Source organism: Elgaria multicarinata, chromosome 13 (genome assembly GCF_023053635.1).
Source record: "Elgaria multicarinata webbii isolate HBS135686 ecotype San Diego chromosome 13, rElgMul1.1.pri, whole genome shotgun sequence".
Lineage (NCBI taxonomy): Eukaryota > Metazoa > Chordata > Lepidosauria > Squamata > Anguidae > Elgaria > Elgaria multicarinata.
In genome coordinates, this window is record NC_086183.1 from 31868084 (window position 1) to 31880532 (window position 12449).

The window sequence follows — 12449 nt, forward strand, 5'->3', positions numbered from 1 at the left end:
CTGGACCCGAAATAACGGGTCTACGTTGCAGCTACCTAGATTTCGATGAAATGTAAGGAAAAACTTCCTGATGGTAAGATCTGTACGAGTGTGGAACAATCAGTCTATGGTGGTTGTGGGTTCTCCATCTCTGGATGTTTTTCAGAAGAGGCTGGACAGCCACCTCTCCGAGAATCACAGCTTCTACGAGAGGGGGCTGTCGTCCAGGCTCTCGTTCGTGGACAGTTTAATGGGTTTTCCAGCACGTTGCAGAGGGTTGGGATCCCTGCCAACTCAACCATTCTAGGATTCTACGACTCCTTTAGCAATGCACCTCCTCCCTCTACTTTGGGGCTCACTGAGGTCTGGATTGCATGGATGGATGGATTGGGGGCGTTTAGGGGGTGGCAGGAGCCGCTGAGTCAAATAAGTGGCCTCTTTTAGGCCTTTCCAACCGGGACTCCCAACCAGCTCCATCGCTCTCCCCTGGACGCGTCCCAATCTGGCACCGGTCAGAGGGGGGCGTTGCCAAGGGGACGATTATGGCTGGGGGGGACGGGACGGGACGGGACGCAGCTGCCCTCTCACCTGGCGAAGGTCTGGTTGGCCACCTTGACCACGCTGAGCTCTTGACGCAGCGTCTCCTGGCTCCTCAGCTCCTCCTCAAACGCCGACTGCAGCTCCAGGAAAGTGGCAAGATCCAACTTCTGTCCGTCGGGCAGTTTGCACGCCTGGCCGAGAACAGAAGGGGCTTCTGTGTAGCAGCCGGAGAAGGGAGGAAGGACGGACTCCTCTCCCCGCCGCTGGCTCTCGGCACCCCCTCCTCCACGCCCCCCACCTACCAGCTCCTCGGGGGGCTCTTGGGGTATCTGCTCCCCCGACGAGGCCCGCCTGGTGCAATCCACCTCCATGGTGATGTCCCCGCGGCCTCTTTCCTCGGGCTCATTCTGTCTGAGAGAAAGGGAGATTCTCACGGACCCCGGACCTGCGCCTGACCTGCAGCTTCCTGGCCTCCTCTAGAGCACAGGTGAGCAGAAGGGGCACCTAGCACAGGGGTGCAGAACCCCAGGATCGGGGGGGCAAAATTGGCCCACCTGTGTTTCTTATTTGGCCCTCCGGGGGTCTCCAGAAGGCCCCGCCTGCTTTTCCAGTTGTTTGATGTTTCCACAGCTTCCCCCCCCCCCATTTTAAAAGGTTGAAATGCTCCCCTAATGCTTCACTTATGGGCAGTAAGAGCTTTAAGCAAGGATAGGCTGGCATTTGGGGCCTGCCCCGTTCACCCATGGCCCTGCCCACCCCTGGAATGCAACACAGACGCACCAAGAATTAAAATACGCCTCCCTGCCTCCCTCGCCCTCCTCCCCCGGAAACACATGGGAGAGGGGTCGGAGTACGTGGTGGGTTATACATGACTTCTAGACATGCTCAGGGGTCCCCTCCCCAGAGAGCCTGCAGATACGGAGGGAAAACAGCCCTAGCAAATGCACGTCAAAGGAAACGCCAGGATCCCAGGGCTGGAATTGACCTTTGACACTGATGCTGGGCTTCCCTTTCAAATCCCACCCCACCCGGCACCCAAAGGGCTTCTTACTTCACTGCTGTGTAGGTGTAGGAATATCCCACGAAGGGCAGGTGGATTCCCAGGGGCGAGCTCTCCAGCACATCCGAGAGGGTCTCCTAGGAGAGGGAGGTACAAGCGCATGGAATTTGGGGTCGGTTCTAATCAGAGCCGCAGCGTGGTGCTTTCCTGACAATGCCGCAGTGGCTGCAGCCCCTTTGGAACAGATGCAGCTGTCCCCTGCCATGGAGATGGGCGCGGGCAGACTACACCTGTGACATTTCTGCCCGTTATTGAGCTGTTAAAGGTTCAGGGGAAATGGCAGGTGGCAACCCTGCCTGTGAACCATGGAGTTCTCCACCTTACTAAAATCCCCTCTTTGCCCTGCACAACTGCAGGAGAGGCAGTGATTGCGTGCTAGGGTGCACTCTCCCTCCATGCGGGGGTCGGAGGTGCAAGGCAAGCCCTCCCCCGAGTCCTCTGCGACGGACAGGGGGCTCTCGGCAGATGCACACGCGGCGTGCGGGTCCTCAAAGCTTCCCTTGAGGAATTGAGGGAGCCGCACGTTAAGGCCCCAAAGGTTCACGCTAAGCTGGTGCGCTGCAGATGTGTCAGACTACAACTCCCAGCAGGCCCCAGCCAGAGGGTGCCAGGTTGGGGAATCTGCTCTATTGCTTCCGGCGTAAGGGGAAATGCAAAAGAAAAATCCGAAAGCTGCCCTTTCCTTCAGGCAATGAGCAAGTCACTTTTGCGGATGGAACCGTTAAGTCGCAACGCTTGCTTTGGTAACTTCAAAAGACATCTCTCCTGAGGTTTTAGGAAGGTGCAGTTTTATTTAAACAGAAATTATTATTACTATTATTGTTATTATTATTATTATTTCTTACCCACCTCTCCCTCTGGATCGAGGCAGGGAACAACATTAAATACGATATAATACATAAAACTGGCTAAAAGAGCCAGGTAAATGCCAAACCAACTCGAAATCTCATCGATTAGGCTGGCCGATTTAATTAGGCCCACAGGGAGGATGCACAACCCTGGCAACAGAAGTAAAAGGAAAAACAAAACCCAGTCTCCTTAGGCAAACAGCCTACTCCGGGAGAGGCTCGGAGCGTGGCAACGAGGAACAGGGCCTTTTCAGTGGTGGCCCCCAGACTCTGGAACGATCTCCCTGACGAGGCTCGCCTGGCACCAACGCTGCTATCTTTCCGGCGCCGAGTTAAGACTTTCCTCTTTGCCCAGGCATATGGCGGCACATCTTAATCACCCACATGTTTAGTTTTTTAACAGTTTTTAATGCTTTATGTGTGTATGTTCTGTGTTTTAGAATTTTAAATTTTGTATGCTCGTTTTTATCTTAATTTTAGAATTTCTGTAAACCGCCCAGAGAGCCCTGGCTATGGGAGCGGTATATAAGTGCAACCAATAAATAAAAATAAATAAATAAAATTCTAGAACATGCCTTTGCAGCACCCTGGGTTTCCGCGACAGATCGTGAGGAGTTCCCTCTGGGGTCAGTTCAATACGGAAAGAGGTTCTCCAAAGGCAGAGAAGGTTTGGAAACCACTCAGTGCAAAGGCAGGCTGTGATTACAGGTGGATCAGCATTGAGGGGGAGGGGAAGGTATAGGGAGGAGAAAATAAAAAGGCACGTACCCCTCCCCCGCTCACCATGTCAGTGAGACAGTCCTCCACCACGTCAAAGTTGCAGGTGTCGGTGGCGTTGGCAAATTCGGGCACGAACGCCGGCGTGCAATCCCGCAAGCTCTCCCAGTCCACGCCTACGAAGAAGGGGTGTTCCTGGAAGTCCCGGAGGCCGTTCCGTCCCAGCCGGGTCTCTCGGGGGCAGATCAGCCCTTCGATTAAGGCCTGAGCTTCTGGCGGGACGTCTGGCGCCGACAGAGGGAACTGGAAATGCTCCTTGGGAAATAATAATAATAATAATAATAATAATAATAATAATAATAATAATATATTTCTTACTCGCCTCTCCGATTGGATCGAGGCAGGGAACAACAACAAGCAGAAAATACATAAAATACTGATTAAAAACATAGTTTACACTATTAAAAAAACATCCTAAACGCATCGCTCGGGGGGGGGGGGTCACATAACTAGTTAGCATGCCAGAGTCTCGTTCGTTATCGGAATTAACCAGACAAATTGCTCCACCAACTAAGAACGGCGATGCACCACCACCCACAGAATTGAGGAAGAGTTATCAATCTGTCAATCCTTTCCATTTCCCCATTTCAAATGAATTTGAAAAAGGGCACAGAGGGCGAAATGGTGATCAGAGACATTATCCCAACTATGGAGTCAGGCAAGAGCAGCCTTCCCCAAGAGCCGCCTCCAGACGGGTCATACCATGAATTAATTTAATCACACTTATTAAATGCCTCATAAAATAAACGTCTCTCGGCGTTTTACAAGGATGGTAAAAATACAAACAGAATCACAATAAAATCAACGATACGGAACTAATAAATGTGCCTATGCAGCAATAATCGGAGCCACCGGCCTCCACTGGATAGCGGTGTGGGCGCCAGGCGAACTTCCCTTGGGAGAGCATTCCGTAACTGTGGGGCCACCGCTGAAAAAGCCCTGTCTCTTCTTGCCACCCCTCCAAGCCTCAGAATGAGGGGGGACTTGAAGGGCTTCTGCAGATGACCTTAAAATAGGGGCCGGTACATATAGCTGGATAGGAAACCCAGGTGGGCCGGAACTGCCCCCTGTGCTAGGCGATCTTTCTGCGCACCCCTACTCTAAAGGAGGCCAGGAAGCCGCACATCTGCCGGCCATCGCTTACTTTGAAATGGATGATCTTGCCGTAGGTCTCCACCACGGAGTCAGCGAAGAAAGGCGTGTGGCCGAAAAACATCTCGTAAGCGAAGACGCCCAGGGACCACCAGTCGCACTCCGTGCCGTACGAATGAGCCCCGTCCTCCACCGCTTGCAAGATCTCGGGGGACAGGTAATCGGGCGTGCCCACCGCCACCGTCGAGCAGACCTGACGCCGCGAGACACAGGAAGGAAACACCCTGATGGATCCGACCAATGGCCCGCCTCGTCCAGTGCCCCGTTTCCAACAGAGATGCTTCTGCAAAGCCCACAGGCAGCGCCGGGGGAGGGGGGGGAGCTCTGCCCCACAGCCACTGAAATTCAGGGATGGGCTGCCTTGGAGCACCATCTACTGTTTGCCCAGCAGCCCTAGGCTGCACCTTTAAGTCAGGGGGGTGGAGGTGGACCACTTTCAGTCCAGGCCGGATCCAATTTTGGAGACACTCTCAGCAGGGGCCACCTTCTAGCGGGCCCAAAGACCGGCCTATTTTAGCTTAAAGCGCTCACTGCCAGTTGCTCAGTTTTAGGCATTTCCACCTTTTAGAACCGGGGGGGGGGGGCGGAGGGGGGCAAAACTCTGCGAAAGCCAAGACCCCACCAGACCAGTGGAGGCTGGTGGCTCGGGTGTCAGTGGGCTCGCCCCCAGCCCTACCCTGACGAACGCCTCTCACCGTCCCGTCTTCGCGGAGCTTGAGGCAGGAGCCAAAGTCGCCCAGCCGGATGTGTCCGCATCGGTCGAGGAGGATGTTGTCCGGTTTGATGTCTCTGTCAGGGAGAGAGGGAGGGAGGGAGGGAGGGGGCCCATCAGAAGGCTGGAGATGGGCAGTTCCCCTCCCAAAAGAAGGGGAGGGTCCCAGCCCTTCCTCAAAGCCTCCCCCCCCCGCCCTCATCTGCTCAGGGAGTTTACTGAGCAATGGAGGAGGCAGGCTCTACACCCGCTCGGAGGCAATGGCACCGCATGTTCTATAGCTGATCCCAGAGCGAGGGTCTCGAATTAAGACCTGTGGCTATATTTTCACAATCTGTACAGATACAGCGGCCTTCCCCAACCCAGCGTCCCTCCAGATGGGCTGGACTACATATCCCATCAACCCCAGCCAGGTCAGGGAAAGGATAGCCCTAAACACACACACACCCCAAAAAAACCACAGTGACGCCGTTAGGAAATGTTAGGCGCTGGACTTCATGGTCTTAGGGTGGTGGGATGGCCCTGTGGCCCTGGCTACATTCGGGGGGGGGGGGCTTCCAAATCATTTTGCTGAGTGGGGCCTTGGAGGTCTGCCCCCTAGGCGTGCCCTGGCGGCACTGCCACCAAACTCCCCGCCCCCCCCATCTCCTTCTCAGACTCATCTCACCTCGCTCAGTCTCTCTCCCCCCCCCCCACCCCCATGGCCGTCCCGGCCACGTTCCCAAGTTTTGGCCGGTCCCGTGGCTTGGAGGGGCGCCCAGCCTGCCTTGTTCGGCCGGAGATGAATTAGGCGATTATGAATCTAGGACAACTGCTTTATGGCTGCCTTGGCAAGGGAAGGCACGGAGTTGCACGCGCGGAAGCCGAGCCAGACTCATGGGCCCAGCAGGGAGGGGGCGGGGCGGAGCGGGGCTGGTCGTGAAGGAGGAGGAATGCTCCCCTCTCCCTGCCTCCGCATGTCCTAATCACTGCTGGAGCACAGCGGCCCCACGGAGGCCCCGTGCAGCACGCCAGGCTCAGGAAGAGGGGCCTTGGCCTAAATCTCAGCTCCCTGCCCCATCCAGCCTGCAAACCGGGTGACAAAAGGGTGAGCTATAAAGAAGATTATTTTCCAGAAATTTCAAGAGACTCCCCCAAAAATTCTGTATCAGACGTACAGATGGGCAAAGAAGAAGAAAACAGTGAAAGCTCCGGGGACTGAAGAGAAGCCACAAGCGCCAGTGGCTGTTCTGAACCAGTGCCTGGGCACGGGAATGGACTGGGTGAGGGCTAACAAACTGAGACTCAATCTGGGCCCGATTCAAAGTGCTGTTATTGACATTTAAAGCCCTAAACGGTTTGGGGCCAGGTTATTTGAAGGAACGCCTCCTCCCATATGTACCTGCCCGGACTTTAAGATCATCCACAGGGGCCCTTCTCCGCGAGCCCCTGCCAAAGGAAGTGAGACAGGTGGCTACTAGGAGCAGGGCCTTCTCCGCTGTGGCACCCCAGCTGTGGAACGAGCTCCCCAGAGATGTCCACCTGGCGCCTACACTGTACTCCTTCCATCACCAGCTGAAGATCTTTTTATTTTCTCAGTATTTTAACACCTATTAACTTAAATTTTAAACTTTGCTGTTTTAATTCCATATTTTAACCTATGTCTATTTTTGCTGTGTGGTTTTATCTTGGTTGTGCTTTTTATATTGTATTTTGTATTTGTGTTTTTAGATTGCTTGGTTGTTTTATTATGCTCTTCATGGTTTTAACTTTTGTGAACCGCCCAGAAAGCTTCGGCTATTGGGCGGTATAGAAATATAATAAATAAATAAATAAGCACCAGATTTGGGCTCTGTCCATTCTGAGAGTTAGAGACAAGGGTGACAGATTGGAGAGGCGGGGCTGGAAGGTGAACACGTGGGTGTGGACAGGTAGAAAGGGAGAGAGGTGCAGTCTAGGAATCCTATACCCCCCTGAACTGGCAGCGTTTACTTAAGAGTTTTCTACATCTACTTTCAGTTTCATCACAGATCTGAGGTCTGAGCACTGTAGGAAGAGCGTTTCCTTTCTTGCTTTTCCACTACATAACCTCTAGATGGCACCGTGGTATAGCGGAAATGGCACAAATACATGAGAGGAAATTGCTCTTTTTTCCCCTTTTATAATGAAATGCCGCATTTTCCTTGCTCTAAAAACTTGCTGAAGGTGCTGGTCCGATGCAGGAGAGAAACTGGAGAGTCATGGCGTCATCTAAAGAACCTGTAAACAACCCTGAGTAGGAAATGATGAGCGAACGATAAATGCCTCATGTAGAAAAGCCCCAAGAGAGTAAGGGCCAATTGTTCTGGAAAGAGCGCATTCCATAGTTTCAGGGCAACACAGGAGGAAGCCCTTAGAAGTGAGGGGAGGATAGTACTTCCTGCAACCCTCCAGTGCTAAACAAACAATACTCATGGACGTCCCAGACCAGCTATTTTCTCAGGCTTGTAAAAATGCCTCCCAGCCCAGTTCACGACTTCCACGAAGCTGCCAGACTAGGCTTGAAAAGCCCCAGGTGTGTGCCTTGCATGGGAGGCGTTAAACCTATGCTAAGTGCACACCAAAGCTCTGTTAGCCAGAAGGCCGGAAAAGGCCAGTGGCCAACCAGCTGTTGACCAGGAACCCACAAGCCGCAGCACCCTCCCGCCCACGTTCCCCAGGAACCAGTATACACTTTATCCTGCAGCAGGGCCACGACAGCCAGCCCTCCGGTTCCACCCGGCCGCTTACCTGTGCACGTAACCCATGCGGTGTATGGAGTCGATGGCCATCACCATCTCGGCCAAGTAGAAGCGAGCCATCTCCATCGGGATGCGGTCACCGAATTTGCTCAGCAGTGTCAAGAGGTCGCCCCCGACGTAATAGTCCATCACCAGATACTACAGGGAGGGAGGAAAGGTGAAAAGGAGGCTGGGATCCCTCCCTCGGGCAAGGCTGTTCATAGATCCTGAACCAGCCTTCCCCCGCCTGGTCTCTCCAGATCTTCTGGACTGCAACTCCTGTTATTCCCAGTTGGAAATGATGGGAGTTAAGAACATAAGAATTGCCCTGATGCTGGATCAGACCAAGGGTCAATCTAGTCCAACACTCTTTTCACACAGTGGCCAACCAGCTGTCGACCAGGGACCAACAAAACAGGACAGGGTGCAACAGCACCATCCCACCCATGTTCCCCAGCAACTGCTGCACGTAGGCTTACTGCCTCTGATATTGGAGGTAGCACAAAGCCATCAGGGCTAGTAGCCATTGATAGCTTTCTCCTCCAGGAATTTATCCAACCCCCTTTTAAAGCCATCCAGATTGGTGGCCATCACTACATCTTGTGGCAGTGAGTTCCATAGTTTCACTATGCTCAGTCCAACAGATCTGGAGGGCACTAGGTTGGAGAAAGCTGACTGTCACCCCTGGGCCCAAGAAATGGAAAGTGCTCTGTCCACTCCAGCACACCCACCCCAACGTCCTCAGACACATCCAGGCAGATCTGGTGTGGAAGCACCGAACTTGGGGCTGACCCAGCACCACGGTTCCTTAGGTTCTGATGAAAATGTCATCCCCAGCGGCAGCCGCCCCTCCTCACCAGGTAATTCTCGTCCTGGAAAGCAAAATGCAGCTGCGTGATCCAGCGCTTGTCTCCATTCACCAAGACGTCTCGCTCCTCCCGGAAACAGGAAACCTGCAGGAAGCAGCATCAAGATTTCAGGCAGACTTCTGGGAAACGGCTTCTGTGCTTTGTACAGCGCCTGGCGCATTTAGGTAAAAGCCCAGCTGTGGATTCTAGTGGGCCTTGGGCATGTCACTGTCCGCCAGCCTCAGTTCCCCGGTCTGCAAAATGGGAAACATAACTGCCTCCCTCGCAGGGCTGTTGTGCAGACAAAGAAGAAAATAACCATGAACTGCACCATGCTGCCAAAAGCACTATAGAAGTTAATGTAAATAATGTGGGTCATTCTACCCTTCCAAAGACACTAAGAATTCCCCAGTATTTCCAGGTACGATTCAGAGGGCTGTATCCAATGGTACTCCTACACAGAGTAGACCCATTGAAGTGAATGGGGCTAGTTTACATAGGACTACCATTGAATACTGCCCAGAGCGCTGGGCCTGATCTGTACAAGCCTAAAATCTCAGCCTGGGGAATCGGAAGGGGTACACCCATATCAATCTGCTCCTCCATCAAGATCTCGAGAGGCAGTGTGGTGTAGTGGTTAGAGTAACTGACTGGGAAGACCCAGGGTCTAGTCCCTACTCAGCCATGGAAGCTCACTGGGTGACTTTGGGCTGGTCACGGACTCTAAGCCTAACCTACCTCACAGGGTTGTTGTGAGAATAAAACGGAAAAGAAGAAGACCCTGTAAGCTGCCTGGGGTCCCTTTGAAGAAGAAAAAAGGCGGCATATAAATGTAATAATTAATTCTCTGGGTGCCCCACTTTCTGAGTTGTGGTGTGGTGATTTGCAACCTTCCCAGATATGCTCGGGGGCGCAATCGGCCTACTCCCCCGAACTGTGGCGGCACGTCGCACCATCCTTTCCGCCCTCAAACCACCCCTGGGGTGGACTGGAGAGCCATGCAGGACAGATAAAAGGAAGCATTTCTTCACACAGAGCATATTTAAACTCTGGAACTCACTGCCACAAGATGTGGTGATGGCCACCAATTTGGATGGCTTTAAAAGGAGGTTGGATGAATTCCTGGAGGAGAAGGCCATCAAGGGCTGCTAGCCCTGAGGGTTGTGTGCTGTCTTCAGTATCCGAGGCAGTAAGCCTGTGTGCACCAGTTGCTGGGGAACATGGGCGGGAGGGTGCTGTTGCACCATGTCCTGCTTGTGGGTCAACAGCTGTTTGGCCACTGTGGGAACAGAGTGCTGGACTAGATGGAGCCTTGGTCTGCTTCGGCATCAGGGCCCTGCTTGTGTTCATGCCCACCTCTCACCTACCTCGCCTCGCTTCAACATGTCCCATTTATTCATGATTTTCATGGCGTACACCTGGGACGTCCTCTTCTGCTTCACCACTGCCACCTGCACAGGTGAAATACGGCCAAGAGAGACAAAGGGGGAAGAAGACAAGACATTTTTAAGCAGTGATTTCGACAGACGGCGTTTGCCGCGTCCGCCCCAGAGAACACACAGCAGGTAGAACGGCCTGTGTTGTTGTTTTTTTAATTTAGCCCTCCCGAGGGTTGGGCATGGGTGTGACACGCGACAGCAGAGCGGCCTACCCAGAGAGGCTGGCGCGGCGCCTGCCCTGCTCACCTCGCTGAAGGCTCCTCGGCCAATCACTTTCAAGATCTCAAAGTCTTCTCGCTGCAGCCGGAGTTCTTTCAGCCTGTTTGTCACCGGCTCCGCTGGAGGGAAAGAGAAGCAAAGTCATGTTTGGGAGCAGAGGGGAGACGTGCCAGGCAAACTGAGGTCTCAATGAGGTGCTTCAGGGCCCCACGGATGGCCGTATAACTCTGTCCCCACTGGCTTCAAACCCCATAGGACGCAAAGCCTGCCTCCAGTGGCTGGAGATGTTACTGCAGGCTTCAACTACGCGGACACCTTTAAAGGCGCACTCCTATGCATGTTCAGACCGTAAAAAAGTCCTGCAACTTCCAGCATTCCCTAGCTGCCTGGGAATGCTGGTAGCTGCAGGACTTTTTTTCTGTCTGAACACGCAAAGGATTGCACCCTAAAAGACTAAAAATTAATTAAAAGATGCCTTTTAATACTGTGCTGATTTTAATAATGTATTAGTTTTAAATGTTTTAATCAGTTATATGTATTTTATGGCGTTTGCATTTGTGTTGTATAATTTTGTATTATTATACAAATAATTTTGTATTATTAACAAATAATTTTGTATTATTATTATTATTATTATTATTATTATTATTATTATTATTATTGCATTTTAAAAACAAAATCACCATGGGCTGCACAACCCAGGGTCCCTTTATTACATGTGCCAAGTGTCAGGTGTCTCGCTTTCATAATCTTGGTGCTGTGACGCCAACAGACAGATACACGTCTTCTTTGATTATTATAGATTATTTTTAAAAGCACACAGTAATGTTGATGGGGACGACGATGATAACAGCAATAATTATTAAGAATTTCAGAAGCGCCCTGCTGCATGAGACCGAGGGTCCGTCTAGTCCAGCATTTGACCAGGGACCAATTTCACTCAGGCAGTAAAATCTCTTCTCTAGTCTCCAATGTTTTGTCGCTCTTCCGGTTTAATTCTCCTCTCACATTTTATGGCTTGTTTTAGTTTTGCACCTTGCGTTTCCTGGGTTTTCGGGGAAGGTGGAATCCTATTTGTATTGCACATTGCGCCGGGTGCCTGGGAGGCCGAGGGTGAGATTTATACATGCAATAAATAAATAAACAAATAAAGGAAAACGCCAGGAAATCCTGAGGCTGAAATGCAGGGTAACAATTGTTGTCGTACATAACGGGGGGGGGGGGGGGGGGGGGAGAGAGAGAACGCAGAGCAGGAACTGCCAGGAACGGAGCCTTAAAAGAGGCACTTCAACCTTTTAGCCAGCGTGGCCTCTGGAATGATGGGAGTTGCAGTCCCACACATCTGGAGGGCACCAGGTTGGGGAACGCTGATGTACAGTCACTTTAACGTAGAACCTCAGGGCGGGGACTGAACCTGCCCTTTCTAGGGTTCCCCCAAAAGGCCACGCCCTTTCCCCCCAATCACAAATTGTTGGGGATTTCCTCTCTCTCCCCCCCCCCCCAAAAAACTTTTGTGCTGCTCCCTCCCCTCCGTTTGAAAAGGCTTGGCTCCTGGCAGTAAGAGGCTTAAGCTAAAATATGCTGCTATTTCTGGCATTCCCCCCACCCTCCCCAGCTGCAACAACTTATCCAAAATGGAATCCATCCCAAGAGCCAAAAGAGGTTCAACAGCGCCGCTTTAAAACTCTGTGTTGCTGGACGATGTACTCATGTTTATTTCCATCCCCTAAACTACCGTCTGTGCTGAGCAAGAAGTGAAACGTGGTGTGTGGTGTGTGTGGTGTGTGTGTATGTGTGTTTTTAGCCCACCTGCCGTGGCCTCTGCCCCCAGGCTCCCAGTCCTGCTCCTTCTACCACGTATTAATAGCCAGACTGAGCTTCCCTTATACAGCAAACACCAACGTTAGACTGGGTGAGCATGACTCAGAAGTTTCGTAGGAAGGGCTCTCTGCCCCCAAGGCCTGAGCACATGCCTTAAAATAAATGTGCGGCCAACTGTGGGGTGGGGTGGGTTGGGGTGGGGGGAGATCACGTGACCCACAGCCGGTAACACGGGCCACGTGACCTCCCAAATGGCGTCAGCCAGGTGACTCAGCCGCCGGCTTGCACGGCAATCATTTCTTGGAGATGTGGTGTT

General features: G+C 52.4%; 1 protein-coding gene across 2 annotated transcripts in view; it reads right to left on the minus strand.

Annotated features, from left to right (window-relative positions):
* Positions 1-12449, minus strand: part of DMPK (DM1 protein kinase) — a 399930-nt gene that overhangs the window by 372672 nt on the left and 14809 nt on the right. For both annotated transcript variants that reach the window (XM_063140049.1, XM_063140050.1), the window contains exons 2-11: positions 10340-10431; positions 10022-10105; positions 8664-8759; positions 7817-7965; positions 5052-5145; positions 4349-4549; positions 3196-3459; positions 1571-1656; positions 822-930; positions 568-710 (exon numbers count right to left, since the gene is read on the minus strand). In XM_063140049.1, the coding sequence (XP_062996119.1) occupies positions 568-710; positions 822-930; positions 1571-1656; positions 3196-3459; positions 4349-4549; positions 5052-5145; positions 7817-7965; positions 8664-8759; positions 10022-10105; positions 10340-10431 (1318 nt within the window). The remainder of the gene's footprint in view (positions 1-567; positions 711-821; positions 931-1570; positions 1657-3195; positions 3460-4348; positions 4550-5051; positions 5146-7816; positions 7966-8663; positions 8760-10021; positions 10106-10339; positions 10432-12449) is intronic.